Source organism: Engystomops pustulosus, chromosome 10 (genome assembly GCF_040894005.1).
Source record: "Engystomops pustulosus chromosome 10, aEngPut4.maternal, whole genome shotgun sequence".
Lineage (NCBI taxonomy): Eukaryota > Metazoa > Chordata > Amphibia > Anura > Leptodactylidae > Engystomops > Engystomops pustulosus.
Window position 1 is genome coordinate 78,503,149 of NC_092420.1, and position 22,206 is coordinate 78,525,354.

The 22,206-nt window shown below is 44.8% G+C and overlaps 1 protein-coding gene across 3 annotated transcripts in view; it reads left to right on the forward strand.

Moving 5' to 3' along the window:
* ASTN1 (astrotactin 1) overlaps positions 1-22,206 on the forward strand; it is a 352,438-nt gene that overhangs the window by 255,262 nt on the left and 74,970 nt on the right. For all 3 annotated transcript variants that reach the window (XM_072128438.1, XM_072128437.1, XM_072128436.1), the window contains 6 exons: positions 112-264; positions 833-1,000; positions 1,992-2,076; positions 2,869-2,943; positions 6,009-6,146; positions 6,553-6,703. In XM_072128438.1, the coding sequence (XP_071984539.1) occupies positions 112-264; positions 833-1,000; positions 1,992-2,076; positions 2,869-2,943; positions 6,009-6,146; positions 6,553-6,703 (770 nt within the window). The remainder of the gene's footprint in view (positions 1-111; positions 265-832; positions 1,001-1,991; positions 2,077-2,868; positions 2,944-6,008; positions 6,147-6,552; positions 6,704-22,206) is intronic.

The window sequence follows — 22,206 nt, forward strand, 5'->3', positions numbered from 1 at the left end:
CCAATGAATATTTTCGGAACTACAATCTTTCATAGTTTTTGTGTAGCATGTCATAATTGTTGATTTGCTGTGTACACACTCATATTCATATTACGTTTCCTCTTATTTCAGCAGTAGGATCACCCCGCAGTCCTGTCAACAAGATGACTCTGACGCTCCTCAGTATAACCAGCTGTGTCATTGGCTTAGTTTGTTCATCTCACATCAGTTGTCCTTTGATTGTGAGGATTACACTTCATGTTCCAGAACATCTCATAGCTGATGGTAAGGATAGAGGCTACTGCAACACAAAACTGTCCTTATGGCACTGAGTGGGCGTTCTGACAAGAAGGGGGTGCTAAAAAAATAGATATATGTAGATACATATATCTATGCATTTATTTTTAAGGAAAATATATCTATGCATTTATTTTTAAGGAAAATACACAAAAATTGGATCTCAGGCTGGTCCAAAAAATGGAGAAACAAATTTGGGTTCGCCTTGAGCATATGTAAAACATAAGTATGGGGGCCTGGCAGAGAATAGATGCAGATGCTTCTGGGTGCGTTAAAAAAAAAAAACTGTCGATATGGAGAAATGGGAGCATACAAGATCATCCCATTGCCATTGTAGTTTACAGCAGTGTAAGGAAGTCAAATCAGAGTGGATCATTAAGTGGAGCTTGAGACCCCCAAAATGTCAAATCTGCCCTTTGCTGCACCATTAGGAATTAGGTGGTATAATAAAATGTAAACATTTTCGTAAATATCCCCTTTACTTAAGAACGTGTCTGAATAGCATAGAAAGAAAAAATTATGGTATGTAACTTTTCTGTTTTTCCCTTAAATTTAGGCAGTCGTTTTATCCTCCTGGAGGGCAGCCAGTTAGATGCCAGTGATTGGCTGAACCCTGCACAGGTAGTTCTCTTCTCCCAGATGAACTCCAGCGGCCCCTGGGCCTTAGACCTTTGTGCAAAAAGAATTTTGGACCCTTGTGAGCATTTATGTGACCCCGAGACAGGTAATATACTTCTAGCTTATCAATCAGCCTTGCACACTTTTATAACAATAAAAGCTCAAAAGTTAAAAGGGTTGTCCAAGAGTGAGTGAAAAAAAGGTGTTGTGGCCAGGGAGGGGCTGCATAAAAAAATAAACATGTACTCCCCTCGTCCGTTGCACCTAGTGTCCCATGCAGCTGTCCCACCCCTTGTACTCCCACCTCCCATCACCATTTCCCAAAGCCTGATACAACGCTGGGACAGGGGACTGATGGGCATTGCCTGGAGAGACACTAGGAGCAACAGACAAGGTGAGTACATTTTTTCATGCAGCCTCTCCCCTGCCACCTTGCCTATTTTATTCACTCTTGGACAAGTCAACCACTCTCAACCACGCCATATTTCTAATATCCCGAAACCCCCTTTAGTTTGATCCCAAAATTATTTTGATTATTTCCTAAAATTCTATAATTATATCTTATTCTTTAGACCGTTTACCAATTTTAGTCACATTAAAGTGGTTATTTAAGAAAGGAAAATTGTTCCAGAGCAGACTAGATGTCGTTATAACCGCCGCCTCTTGGTGCCTTGTCCATCTTCCTCCAACGACTTAGTAGTCAGACAACTCCCTTCTATGATGTGATGGAAGGTGGAAGACACCTACATGGAAATTTCAGTTCTGATAGTGGTGTGTAGAGATGAACGGAGCCCAACTTTCACCCCCCCCCCCCCACACCGCCCATCCACAGGCATGGCTATTGGGTAGGGGTGTCAATTTGCTGGATTGGCTCAAAGATCCCTCCAAGCCATGCTCTCAAACCTAAAAAGTTCATGTCAAATGGTGGAAGTAGAGTATTAATCCCTTTAAAAGGACATCAGACAATATAAAGTTACTGAGATCTTTTTTTATTACCTGAATATTTTTCCAACAAGATAAAAATTTTTGAGTTTTTTAAAGACTTTTTGTTAATGAGCGGTCGGAGGAGTGTATGATTCAGAACTTTCTTCTTCTAGGAGAGTGTCTTTGCCATGAAGGTTATATGAGGGATCCAGTGCACAAGCATCTCTGTATACGAAATGAATGGGGAACTAACCAAGGGTATGTACCAACCACACTCCATGATTTTATTTCCTTCACCCTTTCTTCTTACCCAATATTTAATTATTTGGTGTATCTAGTTCTAGAGAAGGGACTGGGTGGAACCACCATTTATATAAAATTCATAGCACATATCTCCTATAGGGGCCACACCAGGTCTCTAGAGATCAGGACAATGCCCATCTACTGAGCCAGACGACACCAATATAGTGTCCTTTTGGCCTATGTGTTTGGAATCACATATAGGGGCTCATTTACTATGGGTCGCGGGTCGCACTTTCGTCGGATTGTGCACCGTTTTCGGGGATTGAACAGCTTTGACAGGTATTTAACTTGCTGCGATTGTGTCACACGCGACCAGTTTTTGGCGCAGCTGCGCAGGGTTCCATTCAACACAAATTAGGGGGCTTGCCGCTGGACGATCCGACTGATTCAGACTGAGGGCGAGATTTAACTTTCAAATTGTGTCGCAAGCCCAAACACTTACATGCATCACTAAAAAGAAGGTGAACTCCGGCGGACCTGAGCGGGGAAGTTACACATGCAGGATTTCGGCGCATGATCTTAGTGAATCGCAGCACAGGGCATTATCGTCAGACAATGCACTTTTGGTGAACTCCGCGGACCGGGTAAGTAAATGGGTAACTACAATATACCATCAAAAGATTGAGGATGAGCTGTAATACTAGCCACATCCAGATGATGAAAGTGGCGCTTTTTTTAAGAGTGAGAAGCTGTTTTTTTCTTTTATTCTTGTTTTCTGACTTATACATTGATTGTTTTCTCATGCAGCCCGTGGCCCTACACCATGTTCCAGAGAGGATTTGATCTGGTTTTGGGGGAACAACCAGCAGACAAGATCTTCAGGTAATTTATGAGAAATAATTAAAAACTCATTTAGGATATATACAGTAAATGGTTACAGATCAAGTTACAAACAGCACCAAGCAGTGGACAGTAGGTTATAGAGTAATAGGTGCAGTATTTTATCTGTAGGTGGCCTATTATAAAGCAGGAAGAGCTTAGCAGATTGTACATAGTGTCCTAACTGCAGGCAGCAGGTTATAGAGCAGGAGGAGCTGAGCGTAATGTACATAGTGTCCTATCTGCAGGCAGCATATTATAGAGCAGGAGGAGCTGAGCAGATCATACATTGTGTCCTATCTGCAGGCAGCATATCATAGAGCAGGAGGAGCTGAGCAGATTGCACATACTATATAGAATGTGTTTACATACAGTATATATATATGTATATAATTACACATGTTATATGTTATGGCAGCGGACATTGTGGTTATAAACTCAGCCTATGACCTTGACGGTTTCCAGCATCTTCTATCTTCTGACTGAGGAGCATTTCTCGCAGTCATAATCTCCCATCACCTTCATTTGTAATGTCTCACAGTCTGGCAGACACCAAGGACTAGCATAACAGTCATGACCTCCAGGTCCAGGGTGCTCCTCCATGAATCTTATCATGTCACAACATATTGCTGAATTTCAGTAGAATATATTGTATTTTTTCCAAACACTCAGAGTCTTGGGAAATGCTGAAAGAAAAAATACCTTTAAAAAAAGCAATTAATATTATTTAAGTATTACTTTAAAGCACTTAAAGAGGACCTGTCACCCATAAATTGGGCAATAGGAGATGTTACTAAAGTAAGCAGCTCCTAGTGCTTGAACAAACGCCGCAGTGTTAGAGTGATAGCGTTACCGGAAACCTCTGATAACGGTATCTAACACTGCGGTGGAGTACAATTTAAACGCCGGACCGCTCGCCAAGTGGTCCGATGTATTCATTAGGAGGTGGGGTTGGGGCGGGATTAGGGGAGGTCACCGCCAGTCACCGCCCGCACTACCTCTTCCCAGGATCGCTCCCTCATGAATGTGTCGGACTGCTTTGCGAGCGGTCCGATGATTACATTGTACCCCGCCGCATCACTCTAACACTTCGCCGTTTGTTTAAGCACTAGGAGCTCCTGACCCATTACAGTGGTCAGAAGGGTCTGGATTCTTCTGACATTTGGATTATAAGACACTGGCACTTGCTGAATTAAATAAGGCTTAATATATATATATATACAAGATGCATGATACAAGAATGTGGTATATGCAGGTAAAGAGCTCATTCACACAGCCAGGATCCCGGATAAGCACAGGGCCGGGAAGAGGAGGTGGGAGTGGTGAACGCTCTTCACCCCTCCTTAGGCAACCAAGCCGCCTTGACGAAAAATCTGCCAAAGAATAGGACAAATCCTATACTTTTGTACCCCTATGAGGCCCGTGATTTGGTTGCAAATCATGCAACAGCCTAATCATGGACACCCTATTTATTTCATGAATTAAAAGGAAATAGATAGAGATGAGCGAACATGCTCGTCCGAGCTTGATGCTCGGTCGAGCATTAGGGTACTCGAGACGGCTCGTTGCTCGGACGAGTATTTCCCCTGCTCGAGATCGAGCATTTAATTAAAAAAACACAGTGAAGAACAATGAAGAATAGAATAAAAACAGTGAACACAGGATCATTTAAGATAAAAACACAGTGCAGAACACAGTGCAGAATAGATTACAGATGTTCGGCACATCTGCTTACTTGTCGGGAGATACGCGCGGAACGGCGCGAACAAAATAGCATGTGAAGAACAATATATATGTGTGAAGAACACATTGCAGATGTATTTAAACATCTGCAATGTGTTCTTCACACACATATATATTGTTCTTCACATGCTATTTTGTTCGCGCCGTTCCGCGCGTATCTCCCGACAAGTAAGCAGATGTGCCGAACATCTGTAATCTATTCTGCACTGTGTTCTGCACTGTGTTTTTATCTTAAATGATCCTGTGTTCACTGTGTTCACTGTGTTCACTGTTTTTATTCTATTCTTCACTGTTCTTTACATCTGCTAACTTGTCGGGAGATAATATACGCGCGGAACAGTGAAGAATAGATCGCAGATGTTTGCAAATTATCAGAAGACATTCTTTTTCAATTAAATAACACATTTTATTCCCGAACCATGGTCCCTTTGAAAAATGCTCGGGTCTCCCATTGACTTCAATGGGGCTCGTTACTCGAAACGAGCACTCGAGCATCTGGAAATGTTCGGCTCGAGTAACGAGCACCCGAGCATTTTAGTGCTCGCTCATCTCTAGAAATAGATATACAGGCGGTCCCCTACATAAGGACACCACGTCCCCTAGTTACAGACGGACCCCTCTGCCCACTGTGACCTCTGGTGACGTCACTGGATGTTACTATAGTCCCAGACTGCAATGATCAGCTGTAAGGTGTCTGTAATGAAGCTTTATTGATAATCCTTGGTCCCATTACAGCAAAAAAACATTTAAAATCCAATCGTCACTGGAACAAAAAAAATTTGGTCTGGATCTACAATTATAAAATAACAACTTACATACAAATTCAATTTAAGAACAAATGTATGGAACCTATCTTGTATGTATCTGCCTGTATCTGATACCCAGCTACGTGACAGGTTGGCCGTGGTGGTAAACACAGAGTTGAAGACAATAGATCCAATCCTTACAAACCCTCATGGGATGTTGGAGTTGATAACTTTTTCGTTTCTAAAACAATTCAGTTCTTCAGTGCTACATAGCACCTTCTGGAAAAACTTGCCTATAATCCAATATGGCGGCTTCAGCTTGTGGCCATGTGTCAGACAAACCTAAAAGATAGCTCCCGTCACCCGTTACTTGCCATTTTCCCTTTCATTTCTGAAATATAAGGGTGCCACGGGACTTTTGCTCACCCTGTAGATCTCCGTTTACTGGAAATAATCCCCAGAAATCCTTTCACAGTTTTATCTTATCTTTTATTACTGTATATAATCATAACTCTATAAATGAAACTGTTCTTGATGATCCGTAGAGTTAAATCTTCCAACGTGTTTGTTTTTCCGCAGATTTACTTATACGCTGGGAGAAGGGATGTGGCTGCCTCTCAGCAAGAGCTTTGTCATACCCCCTGCCGAACTGGCCATTAATCCATCAGCCAAGTGTAAAACAGACATGAGTGTCATGGAGGATGCTGTTGAGGTCAGGTGAGTGCGCTGGGATACACCGGGGAGCGGTGGTGTCACTGAGCAGAACCTCTCCCTGCGCTCTGATTAATGGGCCCGCTTCTATCAGGGACATGTTGTTCTGGTAAATAATGACTATATATGGGATGTAGTTTGCTCTTATACAGTTACTATCTTACAGAGGCAGCATTTGTGCGCCGATGATTTGTATGTTCTCACCGACACATCTCTCACTTTTTTGCCTCTGTCTCAATCCTTCCCTTTTTCTTAATCTATTTCCCCCCTCACCCTGACCTCTCTCTTGCCCCTTGCACTGATATGCAGCCTTTTTTTCGAGCTTTCCTTGATTTGATGGATTTCCTCCCTGTCTCTTCCTATCTATCATCCTACTCCCTGCCTCCTTCCCTATTGTTTGCTTTGCCCACAGAGAGGAGCTTATGACCTCCTCCTCGTTTGATAACCTTGAGATTCTGCTAGACTCCTTTGGACCAGTTCGGGATTGCTCCAAAGGGAATGGGGGCTGCAGCAAGAACTTCCGATGTGTTTCTGACCGAAAGTTGGATTCCAGCGGCTGTGTGGTAAGTGGCTCTTATTTTATCATATACATAAAATATATTGTATGTTTATATTCTGGAGAAGTACATACAATTGTGTTGTCTTTTGTGTGCAGAGATGTAAAGTTTTGGTTACAAAATCAGAATCACAGGATTGGAGATCAGGAACCATTCACAGGGGTTCCTATTCTTTAGTCCCCCCTTTAAATGTTGTATTCCAGCAGATTTTTGAAACTATTCCCCAAATCACAAGAACAGGCATTTGTTATCCATGTTTGCTGCCCATGTATTCAGTCTATATGGGTTATGCACACCCTGGGAATGGACAAAAAAGAAAGACATAGACAGTGGACCCTAATGCTGAGCCCACTAACCAGCACTCCCTACCTGATTGCCTCATGAGCCATTAATAAAAGTCGGCAAGCCCTCCCTACACCAGAGTGCAAAACCTGGAGACAAAGACAAGACAGTACAAACAGATAAGAATTGTTTCCAGATCCAGGTTATAATAGATAGGGTAATTGTAGTACAAAATCACAAAAAGGTAGCATAGTCTGAAAACGAGCCAAAATCAGGTTACCAGGAGATAGAGAGCAGAATCACAAGATATGAGGTTTGGAACTAAATACTTTTATACTCAGTACCAGAGGGAAGTTTTACAGGACTCTTAAGTCACATCAGAGCCATGGTCTCAAAAGTGATCTGGACAATACAGAGATCTGAGAGTAGTGTGAAAAGCTGTCAATCACAGCGAGTCAACTATTGATAAATCAGAGCCAGGTTGAAAGAAAGGAGGTGGGTTGGTGTTGCTAAATAATCAAAACAGATGATTAAAAAAGGACACAAGGTAATAATCAGCGCCTCCTCCACAATCCACCACAACCCATGAACAGGGGATAATGCTTACACAGATGTTACAATATGGGATTAACATCTAAGTAGAGGGAAAATAAACTTCAAATTTCATGGGAGGGCACATATCACCATCACCCACTGAAATGTTGGGCACAAAACTGCATTCTTATAACTGTAGGGGTCCCACCAATAAGAAATTGGTTATCTTTTTTGTGAATAGCGGAAGAAGTAGAGTTTTTGTGATGAACCAATTAAGACTGGGGTAGGTCTAATCTTTATTTGATTTCAATATACATCTTGGCTATTGAAACTACCTATCTAGTATTAAAGCAACTATAAGAACATACAAGCATCACAAAACTAAGTGGAACATCCAAGATTTGCTTCATACAAGCTTCGTCAATATTTTTCAAAAGTTTTGATTTAGCTCCGAATTGGATCGGTCTGAACCAATGTTACTCCCGATGTCCTGGAATTTGGTATCTAACCCCCTCTAGTCTTCTAAAACTTTTTATTTTCATAAAAAGCTTGTTTTGTTATTTTTTTACATTTTCCCTCACTCATTCCACTCCCTTAGTTCCCTTATGATGAAAGATTTGTTTGATGTGAGGGCATGCAACGAATTCTAGTTTCGTACCAAATCTACAAGGTCCCCAGAGTTGAACTCTTAGCTATGGGAGTCACAATAAAGATGGAAAAGGTATAGAAATATTTGTTTATATTATTAGGCGTTATTTTTTAGAAGCTACAGCAGCTACAAAACAATTCCAATTCTCTCTTTCGGTGATCGGTTAACTGTAACGTCTCGAGCAATGAAGAATGCATAAAAGTGTGGAAGGAGGACATGAAAATGTAATTCCAGGGTAGTCTATGCTCATTGTATATTCCTAAATCAAAAAAAATCTAGAAAGTTCCACCATAACATAAAAATTCTGTGAAACATCATGGAAATCAGTCAAGCTAACCCGAATATAATAGACCTCACTCCAGCCCTAATAAGAGCCAATCTTAACCCTTTAACTGCAATGGGAGGAAGGTCAGTGATATACATCTGAGCAATTTCCTTCCGACCGTATGACATTGGAGGGGTTAGGAACTGATAGATTTGCAAACTCTTTCACAATATGTGGCTTCTAATGGCTTTAATACATCACAGTCATCTGGTTCAGTTAACTGGGTCATAAGGCATGCACCAGGAGTAATCGGGTACAGTGGTACATATTACACTATTTAATAGACATTAAACATCCGGACCACCTCTCCAGTGATTCTTATATGAATCATTATCACCAGACTTCTCCAACCCCTGCCATCAATGATTTCTATGACTACAGAAGCAAAGAGCTAGTCTGATGTTTTTGTATAATTTTGGATATGCTACATCTACAGATACGTCTACTTGGTCTTTTGGAGCTGAAATGTCAAGTCACTTTAAGAATTGTCTAATGGACTGCTTGAGATAACGTACATCCCCTTCTACAATGATGCCACCACTTGCGGGGAAAAGTTAAACTTTTTGTTTAAAAAGCTTTTGTCGGAACTTGTTTAAGTCAATTGTGGGCACTATGGAAAAATCTAGCATTATTCTGTAGGAGATTGATAGCCTCAGTTTAGAGGGTCTGTAGACCAAATATGATTGAGTTTGGCTAGAAAAAATTTTGATTTCTCTAATTGGAAGTATTTGTAGCACATTCACCAACTGGATTTGGTGGCCCTTTGACAACCTCTGGCTACCACATTCTACAAATTATGAAAGGGGGCCATGTTTTACCCCCTGTTTACCAAGTAGATGAGGCTACCCATCGTGGGACACACATTTATCAGGAACTTTTGGCATCTCGTGCTGATATGACATACATGTCTAAAATGATCTTTTCTCTTTAATGAAATTTTAAAGGATCTAGATCAATAGTGACAATGGTTTGTAATGTTCAAGGTTTCAAAAAACTATGTAGGAATTATTTAAGCGATCCATCATCTCTGTGACCTACTGTATGGGTTTAGGTCTATTACCTTAAAAGGCATATCTATATAAAACCCTTTACCAATTCCCCACTACTTCCAGACTCACACCAGTCTACGTTCGACATATATGATGTATCTGTGATATGTGGATGATATGGTTCCTTATGGAGACCTTAAATGGTGGCACAAAGAAAGGCTAATGACTAGAGATGAGCGAGCACTAAAATGCTCGAGTGCTCGTTATTCGAGACAAACTTTTCCAGATGCTCGAGTGCTCGTCTCGAATAACGAGCCCCATTGAAGTCAATGGGAGACTCGAGCATTTTTCAAAGGGACCATGGTTCGGGAATAAAATGTGTTAATTAATTGAAAAAGAATGTCTTCTGATAAGTTAGCAGATGTATGCAAACATCTGCAATCTATTCTTCACTGTTCCGCGCGTATATTATCTCCCGACAAGTTAACAGATGTGAAGAACAGTGAGGAATAGAATAAAAACAGTGAACACAAGATCATTTAAGTGAAAAACACAGTGAAGAATAGATTACAGATGTTCTGCACATCTGCTTACTTGTCGGGAGATACGCTGTCCCGTGCCCCGCTGCTCTCCGTGCCCCGCTGCTCTCCGTGCCCCGCTGCTCTCCGTGCCCATGTCTCCGTGCCCCATGTCTCCGTGCCCCATGTCTCCGTGCCCCATGTCTCCGTGCCCCGCTGCTCTCCGTGCCCCGCTGCTCTCCGTGCCCCGCTGCTCTCCGTGCCCCGCTGCTCTCCATGCCCATGTCTCCGTGCCCCATGTCTCCGTGCCCCGCTGCTCTCCGTGCCCATGTCTCCGTGCCCCATGTCTCCGTGCCCCATGTCTCCGTGCCCCGCTGCTCTCCGTGCCCCGCTGCTCTCCGTGCCCCATGTCTCCGTGCCCCGCTGCTCTCTGTGCCCATGTCTCCGTGCCCCATGTCTCCGTGCCCCATGTCTCCGTGCCCCGCTGCTCTCCGTGCCCATGTCTCCGTGCCCCATGTCTCCGTGCCCCGCTGCTCTCCGTGCCCATGTCTCCGTGCCCCATGTCTCCGTGCCCCATGTCTCCGTGCCCCATGTCTCCGTGCTGCCGCTGCCCCATGTCTCCGTGCTGCCGCTGCCCCATGTCTCTGTGCTGCCGCTGCCCCATGTCTCTGTGCTGCCGCTGCCCGATGTCTCCGTGCTGCTCCCCGGTGTCTCTGTGCTGCTCCCCGGTGTCTCTGTGCTGCTCCCCGTTGTCTCTGTCCTGCTCACCGTGTTCTTCAATGTGTTCTTCACACATATATATTGTTCTTCACATACTATTTTGTTCGCACCGTTCCGCGCGTATCTTCCGACAAGTAAGCAGATGTGCCGAACATCTGTAATCTATTCTTCACTGTGTTCTTCACTGTGTTTTTCACTTAAATGATCCTGTGTTCACTGTGTTCACTGTTTTTATTCTATTCTTCATTGTTCTTCACTGTGTTTTTTTAATTAAATGCTCGATCTCGAGCAGGGGAAATACTCGTCCGAGCAACGAGCCGTCTCGAGTACCTTAATACTCGAACGAGCATCAAGCTCGGACGAGCATGTTCGCTCATCTCTACTAATGACTCTAAACTATAGAGTCCCTAGAACTCTGTGATGACCTAAAACTTGAGACGTAATTGTACAAATCTTAGATGTTAAAGGTACAATAGAATGTTATGTGAGTCTGGCTTATTTCAAAATAAAGAGTTAAAGGGGCTTTTCAGTCAATTTTGTTTTTGTTAATTTGCTATAGAGGGACCAAAAACACTCAACTCTTTGAACATTTTGAGACATTTCCAGAACAGTTCTATGTTGGAATTGGTCCCCATTGCAGCTAGTCACCAGTCTCTTAGTATTGAGGTCAACATCGAGGCCTGTGACTGGCTACAGCCACGACCAAGTCACAAGATGATATATTGCTGAAGTGGGAGAAGTGGCTGGTGCTGGGAAGGGCAGTGAGGGCAGATGGGAACAGTAATTTTTGGGGAAAAATAAGCTGGACAAGTCTGAAATGTGAATTGGATCACATCATATATTGTAGGCTGGTAACAGGAATCATCCGATAACCATCAGGCAGGGGATCCAACGGGACTAATGAGAGATCTAATGTCTACTCCAATCGGTGTCCTGGTTTCTTGAAAGTGTAATAAAAACATCACATTCTTTTTAGTGTAAATTTGTATTCTGAGGTTATAAAAACTTGTAATATTGAAAACCAGGTGTCTTAACACCATCAAAGTGTGCTAACTACGTAAGTGTTCAAGTCGTTGTCCAGGGTAAGAAAAAGATCATGGTAACGGGCACAGAATCTCTATTGTTCCTGGTCTGTTTCATTGCATCAGGATACGTCTAGTGTCATACATTCATATTTGATCCAAGAAATGGGGTCCACGGGCTGGCTATATCTCACATGCCGGACCCAGACTCCTAGGAGGTCATTTACTAAGGGCCCGATTCGCGTTTTCCCGACGTGTTACCCGAATATTTCCGATTTGCGCCGATTTTCCCTGAATTGCCCCGGGATTTTGGCGCACGTGATCGGATTGTGGCGCATTGGCTCTGGCATGCACGCGATGGAAATCGGGGGGCGTGGCCAAACGAAAACCCGACGGATTCTGAAAAACTGTTGCATTTTTTAAAAAAAATGTGTTGCGAAAATTGCACTTACCTCCACTCAGCTCGGCTCGGTGTATTCCAGTGCGTTCCGATGCTCTTCAGCGCAGCAGCGCCACCTGGTGGACGGTGGAGGAACTACCTTAATGAATCCCGGCTGGACCCGAATCCAGTGCAGAGAACGCGCCGCTGGATCGCGAAAGGATCGGGTAAGTATATCTGCCCCATAGTCTCCTATGAACTACCACTTTGTCTACTATTATGACTGGCATATAAACCATGTTTCTTGAACTGAACATGATAAACCCTATTAAAGGACAGTATGCAAATGAGCCTAAGGTGCTCCATAGATGTAAATGGAGCCTTAAGCCCCTCGACTCATTTGCATAAGTCTTTCAGCCTGGTGGTAGATGTCCATTAATGCTATAGGAGACAGCATAAAAAAAATCCTAACAAGTAATGAGCAGACCCGAGAAAGTTTGGGTTCAATTATCTGGGGCGTGGAGTAGTCGCCTCTGAGGTTACATGAGGCGGCTACTCCATGCCCCGGTAGCCTCTTTTCTCCTCCTACTTACCATCTTCGGCGCGCAGCTGCTCATAGCTGCGCGCCCTCGTCCAACGATCCTGCAGTCTGCGCATGCGCAGAACAGCAGGCCCGCGCCTGCATGGTCACTGCTCCGAAGCCTGGGCTACAGGATCGTCGGACGAGGGCGCGCAGCTACGAGCAGCTGCGCACTGAAGATGGTAAGTAGGAGGAGAAAAGAGGCTACCGGGGCGTGGAGTAGCCGCCTCGTGTAACCTCAGATGCGGCTACTCCACGCCCCAGTAGCCGCATAATAAAATTAGCATAAACGTTAGATAAAAGTTACCAAAAAATTGCGGGGACGTGAGGATTAGCCCTTAAAAGGGCTATACTCACGTCCCATTGATCCACCTACCACCCGATCTACCATTATAGGTAGATTTGTGGTGGTAGGTTCCCTTTAAATGATAAACGCTGACAAGTGAGATTTAGAAAAAATCTCCTAAAATTTTTAAAACCTCCCAATATTTTATTTTCATTACTTTCAATTAAAAAAATGTAAAATTTCAATTATTAGTAGCAAAACTAAGCACTAAATACACAAGACAAACCCTCTTAAAAGGCATCTACCACCAGGATGAAGGAGTGTATGCAAATGAGCCTAAGGAGCTTCAGGCTCCATAAGTGTTAATGGAGCCTGGAGCCCCCTTAGACTCATTTGCATACAGTCTTTCATCCTGGTGGTAGATGTCCATTAATGCTATAGGAGGCAGCATAAAACATCCTAACTAGTAACGAGCCTTTAATGACCTAGTACCGCGCCTTTAAATGGTAAACGCTGACAAGTGAGCTTTAGGAAAACTCTCCTTAAATTATAAAAACCTGCTAATAATATTTCATTTTCTTTTTTGGTACTTTCAATTATAAAAAAAAAATGTTACATTTCAATTATTTAATTTGGAATTTGTGAACTTTTTATACGACTTAAATGTTTTAATTAAATGAATCACTAGAGAACGGAGCTTAATTAAATGTGACGATTAACTAAGTAAAGTTTTGAGTCTTGAGCTTTATGTGAGAAAGGTGTGAATAGAAGTGTCAGCTGAATTACAACTTAAAAGTGCAAAATACACTGCAGTAACTTCAGAGGCCAAGACCGGAAACATAAGTATTTCATCCAGAATTTTCTATTATTTACCTTTTCATCTTTATTCCATAGGAGGGAGGATAATAAAAGCGAATCAAGTGAAGAAAGAAGAAGTAATCTAAAATAATATATTAGAGAATTTCTGGTGGTTACTTGCACCATTTATTATGCAAAGTTTATTCACAGGTTAAGGTTACATAGTTACATAGTTTATACGGTTGAAAAAAGACACTTGTCCATCAAGTTCAACCAAGGAAGGGATTGGATGAGGAAGGGGTTTAGGGGAAACAATTCTATATAGCATAACCATCAATGTTATTTAGGTGTAAAAAGGCATCTAGACCCTTCTTGAAGCTCTCTGCTGTCTCTGCTGTGACCAGCGCCTGAGCTCGGCTATTCCACAGATTGACAGTTCTCATAGTAAAAAAGCCCTGTCGTCCCCGGTGATTAAACCTTGATTTCTCCAGACGGAGACAGTGCCCCCCTCGTCTTTTGATTTGATTTAATTTGAAACAACTTACCACCATATTTTTTGTATGGACCATTCATATATTTATATAAATTAATCGTGTCCCCTCGTAGTCGTGACTTTTCCAGACTAAATAAATCTAGTTGTTCTAATCTTTCCTCATAACTGAGACCCTCCATACCCCTTATCATTTTTGTGGCTCTACGTTGAACCCTCTCCAGCTCCAGGGCATCCTTTTTATGGACCGGTGCCCAGAACTGGACAGCATATTCCAGGTGAGGCCGAACCAATGCCTTGTATAGTGGTAATATTACATCCCTATCACAAGAGTCCATACCACTTTTGATACATGACAAGATCCTACTAGCTTTAGAGGCAGCTGCTTGACATTGCATGCTGTTACTCAATTTATGATCTACTAGCACCCCCAGGTCCTTCTCAACAATGGACTCTCCCAGATTTACTCCCCCAAGGACATATTTTGCCTTTGGATTATTGGCCCCCAGGTGCATAACATTACATTTATCCACATTGAACCTCATTTGCCAAGTGGATGACCAAACACTCAGTTTGTCCAAGTCACTCTGCAGCCTATGAACATCCTCCATGGACTGCATTACACTACACAGTTTGGTGTCATCTGCAAAATAGACACAGTGCTATTAATTCCTACCTCTATATCATTAATAAATATATTAAATAGTAGTGGGCCGAGCACAGAACCCTGGGGTCCACCACTCATAACTGGTGACCATTCCGAGTAGGAATCATTGACCACAACTCTCTGGATACGATGCTTCAGCCAGTTTTCTTTTTTTTCTTTTTTTTTTAAACTTGTTTTTTTTTTTTTTTTATAAACATACATATAATATTCCAACATAAAAATTTGTACATTGGGATTCTTGTCTTAGCCAAAGCAGGTTATTTTAATTTTATTTACAGTCCATCACCTTGAGTCTTGTTGCTAGATTTCTCTCTGCTTTGGTACAGGTTTTGTTCTGTATGTTAAAGCTGGGATTAATAATACAATTGAATATTATATTGCATAACATTCAAAGGCTTAGTGGACATAGGTTAACACGTAAACCATCGTAAACACAAAAACAGTAACCATAACAACAGTGACCTGAGAAAACTCAAAATTTACTCTTGTTGGTAAGGGCTCGCTATTAGAGATGAGCGAACACTAAAATGCTCGGGTACTCGTTATTCGAGACGAACTTTTCCCGATGCTCGAGTGCTCGTCTCGAATAACGAACCCCATTGAAGTCAATGGGAGACTCGAGCATTTTTCAAGGGGACCAAGGCTCTGCACAGGGAAGCTTGGCCAAACACCTGGGAACCTCAGAAAAGGATGGAAACACCACGGAAATGGACAGGAAACAGCAGGGGCAGCATGCATGGATGCCTCTGAGGCTGCCTAATCGCACCATTATGCCAAAATTATGGGCAACAGCATGGCCATGACAGAGTGACAGAATGAAGCTAGATAGCATCTAAAACATCCAATAATTGACCCTGACACTATAGGGGACGGCATGCAGAGGCAGCGGCAGCAGGCTAGAGAGTGGCATGGCGACATACCCTAATTGGACTCAGGCTTCAAACCAATGGGTGTCAGAGAGGAACCAAAGGAGGTGAGCAAGAAGCGCTCAAATAATATCGGTACATGATAAAAGTTTGCCAGTATATTTTGTGGATTACACAGCAGGGTGGCGACAAAGTTAACATGGAAGCCATGAAAACAACCCAAAATTCTGCCTGACACAGCTCGTTTGATAAGGGGACCATGTATGCTTACAGTTCATGCCAGTCGCTGCACTGGCTGCCAGTCTCCTTTCGAATACAGTTTAAAATAATAATAACCCTCATCCTTAAAGCTTTGTATAATGCTGCACCCCCCTACCTCTCCTCTCTTATCTCAGTCTATCGCCCAACCCGTGCTCTTAGATCCGCCAGTGATCTTAGATTAACCTCTACCCTAGTGCGGACCTCCCACTCGCGTCTCCAAGACTTCTCTAGAGCTGCACCAATTCTATGGAATGCTCTGCCCCGGACTATCAGACTAATACCTAACCTCCAAAGTTTCAAACGTGGTCTTAAAACCCATTTCTTTAGGCAAGCCTATAACACTCATTAACTGCATGAAGTTTTAACTCTTCTACTAACCCGTCCTGTGTCGTCCTCCCATCTGTTATCCAGCAACCAACAGGCACCAGACTTCTCTGCAGTCCCATTCACCCTGGACCTGGTATATAAGATGACGGCTGAGTGGTTCAAGCGACAGCAATTCCATTTATTATATTTTGTTCTATTCCCTAAGAAGAATGGCTTGACCATTAAATATTCTTTTACCTCGTGTTACCCCATCATCTTCATAAACCGTAAGCTCTGGCGAGCAGGGACCTCACTCCTGTTGTTCCATACAAATGTTGTGCTCTGTTACATTACATTTGTATTTGTTTCCTATGATTTGTAAAGCGCTACAGAATATGATGACGCTATATAAATAAAGATTATTATTATTATTATTATGGAGGCAGTGAACTAGTAGTAGATTAAAGGTGCTGCAACTATGTTAGTTGGATCTTGGGATGGAGCTGGCGCTCTGCAGCCAGGCGAGCTTTCGCCAATCCAAGCCCCTGTCTCTAGGCTACTCCCCAAACAGCACTTCTAAGAACCTTTTGTATAAGATCAAGTGTAGTAGCGTTCTTATAAGTTTAGGATATGGCGGGTGAGGGGAATGTAAACAGATGCGCAAGAAGCGCTGAAATAATATCCCTAAATGGTAAAAGTTTGCAAGTATATTTTGTGGATTACACAGCAGGGTGGCGACAAAGTTAACAACTTTGATGTGGAATGCCCTGTAATAGCTCTTGGGCGGTGTGCCTTTTATCGCCTAGGCTCAGCAGTTTCAGCACCGCCTGCTGTCGCTTAGCGACGGCACTGCTGCTGTGCCTAGAGCTACCGACTGATGGCGCCATGCCCACGGATGGTAATTCGGAGGAGGAGGAGGTGGAGGAGGGGTGGGAGGAGGTATAGTAGGCCTTTGAGACCTGGACCGAGGTAGGCCCCGCAATTCTCTGCGTCGGCAGTATATGACCAGCCCCAGGGTCAGACTCGGTCCCAGCCTGCACCAAGTTAAGTGTAGTAGCGTTCTTATAAGTTTGGGATATGGCGGGTGAGGGGAATGTAAACAGATGCGCAAGAAGCGCATGATGCGCATGGAGCTGGCGCTCCGCTGCCAGGCGAGCTTTCGCCAATCCAAGCCCCTGTCTCTAGGCTACTCCCCAAACAGCACTTCTAAGAACCTTTTGTATAAGATCAAGTGTAGTAGCGTTCTTATAAGTTTAGGATATGCCGGGTGAGGGGAATGTAAACAGATGCGCAAGAAGCGCTGAAATAATATCCCTAAATGGTAAAAGTTTGCCAGTATATTTTGTGGATAACACAGCAGGGTGGCGACAAAGTTAACAACTTTGATGTGGAATCCATGAAAACAACCCAAATTTCTGCCTGACACACCTCGTTTGATAAAGGGACGATGTATGGAGGCAGCTATATGGACGACTTTTGGAGGTAGCAATGGAGACAACGTGTGGAGGCTGCTATGGAGACAATTTAATTTGGATAGTGCCTGTATGTGGCAGTCCCAAACATTTTTCAAACCAGAGGAGCAGGTAGGTGGCCCTCCAGTAAAATGGAATAGATTGAGTGCCTGTATGTGGCAGTCCCAAAAATTTTTCAAACCAGAGGAGCAGGTAGGTGGCCCTCCAGTAAAATGGAATAGATTGAGTGCCTGTATGTGGCACTCACAAAAATTGTTTCAAACAGAGGACCGGGTAGGTGGCCCTCCAGAAAAATTAAATGCATGAAGTACTATAGCAAGAGCCAGTGGGCCCTGTCAAAAAATAGCCATTTTCCTCTGCTTTACTGTACAAAGAGGAGGAGAAGGAGGAAAATGAGGAGGAGGAGGAGTGGATCAATTATTCAGGTTGAGCTTCCTTCACCTGGTGGAGATTGGAAATTCTGAGAAATCCAGCCTTTATTCATTTTAATAAGCGTCAGCCTGTCAGCGCTGTCAGTCGACAGGCGTGTACGCTTATCGGTGATGATGCCACCAGTTGCACTGAAAACCCGCTCGGACAAGACGCTAGCGGCAGGGCAGGCAAGAACCTCCAAGGCGTACAGCGCCAGTTCGTGCCACATGTCCAGCTTTGAAACCCAGTAGTTGTAGGGAGCTGTGTGATCATTTAGGACGATGGTATGGTCAGCTACGTACTCCCTCACCATCTTTCTGTAAAGATCAGCCCTACTCTGCCGAGACTGGGGACAGGTGACAGTGTCTTGCTGGGGTGACATAAAGCTGGCAAAAGCCTTGTAAAGCGTACCCTTGCCAGTGCTGGACAAGCTGCCTGCTCGCCTACTCTCCCTCGCTACTTGTCCCGCAGAACTACGCACTCTGCCGCTAGCGCTGTCAGAAGGGAAATACTGTTTCAGCTTGTGCACCAGGGCCTGCTGGTATTCATGCATTCTCACACTCCTTTCCTCTGCAGGGATGAGAGTGGGAAGATTTTGCTTGTACCGTGGGTCCAGGAGAGTGAACACCCAGTAATTGGTGCTGGAATAAATTCTTTGAACGCGAGGGTCACGGGATAGGCAGCCTAGCATGAAATCTGCCATATGCGCCAGAGTACCAACGCGTAAGAATTCACTCCCCTCACTGGCCTGACTGTCCATTTCCTCCTCCTCCAACTCCTCCAACTCCTCTTCTTCTGCCCATACACGCTGAACAGTGAAGGACTCAACAATGGTCCCCTCTTGTGTCTCGCCAACATTCTCCTCCTCTTCCTCCTCATCCTCCTCCACCTCCACCTCCTCCGATATGCGCTGAGAAACAGACCTGAGGGTGCTTTGGCTATCAACAAGGGAATATTCTTCCCCTGTCTCTTGTGACGAGCGCAAAGCTTCCGACTTCATGCTGACCAGAGAGTTTTTCAACAGGCCAAGCAGCGGGATGGTGAGGCTGATGATGGCGGCATCGCCACTGACCATCTGTGTTGACTCCTCAAAGTTACTCAGCACCTGACAGATATCAGACATCCACGTCCACTCCTCATTGTAGACTTGAGGAAGCTGACTGACCTGACTACCAGTTCTGGTGGAAGTTGACATCTGGCAGTCTACAATCGCTCTGCGCTGCTGGTAAACTCTGGATAACATGGTCAGTGTTGAATTCCACCTCGTGGGCACGTCGCACAACAGTCGGTGAGCGGGCAGTTGGAGGCGGCGCTGCGCTGCCCTGAGAGTGGCAGCATCTGGGCTGGACTTCCTGAAATGCGCACAGATGCGGCGCACCTTCGTGAGCAAATCAGACAGATTGGGGTATGTCTTGAGGAAACGCTGAACTATCAGATTTAACACATGGGCCAGGCATGGCACATGTGTCAGTCTGCCGAGTTGCAGAGCCGCCACCAGGTTACGGCCGTTGTCACACACAACCATTCCCGGCTTGAGGTTCAGCGGTGCCAGCCACAGATCAGTCTGCGCCGTGATGCCCTGTAATAGCTCTTGGGTGGTGTGCCTTTTGTCGCCTAGGCTCAGCAGTTTGAGCACCGCCTGCTGTCGCTTAGCGACGGCACTGCTGCTGTGCCTAGAGCTACCGACTGATGGCGCCGTGCCCACGGATGGTAGTTCGGAGGAGGAGGTGGAGGAGGGGTGGGAGGAGGAGGAGGCATAGTAGGCCTGAAACACCTGGACCGAGGTAGGCCCCGCAATCCTCGGCGTCGGCAGTATATGAGCAGCCCCAGGGTCAGACTCGGTCCCAGCCTCCACCAAGTTAACCCAATGTGCCGTCAGCGATATATAGTGGCCCTGCCCGGCAGCACTCGTCCACGTGTCCGTGGTCAGGTGGACCTTGTCAGAAACGGCGTTGGTCAGGGCACGGATGATGTTGTCTGACACGTGCTGGTGCAGGGCTGGGACGGCACATCGGGAAAAGTAGTGGCGGCTGGGGACCGAATACCGAGGGGCGGCCGCCGCCATGAGGTTGCGAAAGGCCTCGGTCTCTACTAGCCTATAGGGCAGCATCTCCAGGCTAAGCAATCTGGAGATGTGCACATTAAGGGCTTGGGCGTGCGGGTGGGTTGCACTATATTTGCGTTTCCGCTCCAGCGTCTGGGGTATGGAAAGCTGAACGCTGGTGGATGCTGTGGAGGATCGTGGAGGCGACGATGGGGTTTTTGTGGCAGGGTCCTGGGCAGGGGGCTGACTAGCAGCTGACACAGGGGAAGGAGCAGTGGTGTGCACGGCCGGAGGTGAACGGGCTTGTTGCCACTGAGTGGGGTGTTTAGCATTCATATGCCTGCGCATACTGGTGGTAGTTAAGCTAGTAGTGGTGGAACCCCTGCTGAGCCTGGTTTGGCAAATGTTGCACACCACAGTCCGTCGGTCATCCGGTGTTTCCTTAAAGAACCTCCAGACTTCTGAAGATCTAGCCCTCGCCGCAAGAGCCCTCGCCACGGGAGCTTCACTAGTTGACACATTTGGCGCTGATGCACCAGCTCTGGCCCTGCCTCTCCGTCTGGCCCCACCACTGCCTCTTCCAACCTGTTCTGGTCGAGGACTCTCCTCCGTCTCAGAAGCACTGTGTTCACCCGGCCTCTCAACCCAGCTTGGGTCTGTCACCTCATCATCCTCCGAGCCCTCAGTCTGCTCCCCCCTCGGACTTCCTGCCCTGACAACAACTTCCCCACTGTCTGACAACCGTGTCTCCTCATCGTCGGACACCTCTTTACACACTTCCACTACGTCAAGAAGGTCATCATCACCCACAGACTGTGACGGGTGGAAAACCTGGGCATCGGAAAATTCAGACATGAACCTAGGGAGTGTAGCTCTGCGGCGTTCCCCTGCTCCCTCATCAGCAGGTGGTGTCTCACCCCGCCCAGGACCACGGCCTCTGACCCCTGCAGTAGTTGGACGCCCACGTCCCCGCCCTCGTCCTCTACCCCTAGCCCTCGGGTTAAACATTTTTAAAATGAGAGTTATAACTTTTTTTTTTTTTTAACTTTTTTGGGGTTTTTTTTGTGTTTTTTGTTTTTTTTTGTGTTTTTTGTTTTTTTTGTGTTTTTTGTTTTTTTTTGAGTTTTTAAAACCAAACAATGCTATCCTATTGCTATGGCTATTTTCTAGCCAAGTATCAAAGCACACTACTATGCCAGATGAGATGACACTGAGTTAGTGCCTAATTGAAATCCAACCCCTACTAAATTTTCCCACTTCGGTCTTTGCTATGGATATGTGCGTCACTAAGCGCAGAACACAGCGGTCGCAAGTCTCACTACAAATTGCTCAGAATTGGCTAGTACATGCACTGCAGAAAGTACAGCCACCAGCAGATCAACCAGAAATCAAATATATAGAACGCTACTGTAGGCGTAAGTAAGCTCTTTGTATTCTCCTATGGCTATTTTCTAGCCAAGTATCAAAGCACACTACTATGCCAGATGAGATGACACTGAGTTAGTGCCTAATTGAAATCCAACCCCTACTAAATTTTCCCACTTCGGTCTTTGCTATGGATATGTGCGTCACTAAGCGCAGAACACAGCGGTCGCAAGTCTCACTACAAATTGCTCAGAATTGGCTAGTACATGCACTGCAGAAAGTACAGCCACCAGCAGATCAACCAGAAATCAAATATATAGAACGCTACTGTAGGCGTAAGTAAGCTCTTTGTATTCTCCTATGGCTATTTTCTAGCCAAGTATCAAAGCACACTACTATGCCAGATGAGATGACACTGAGTTAGTGCCTAATTGAAATCCAACCCCTACTAAATTTTCCCACTTCGGTCTTTGCTATGGATATGTGCGTCACTAAGCGCAGAACACAGCGGTCGCAAGTCTCACTACAAATTGCTCAGAATTGGC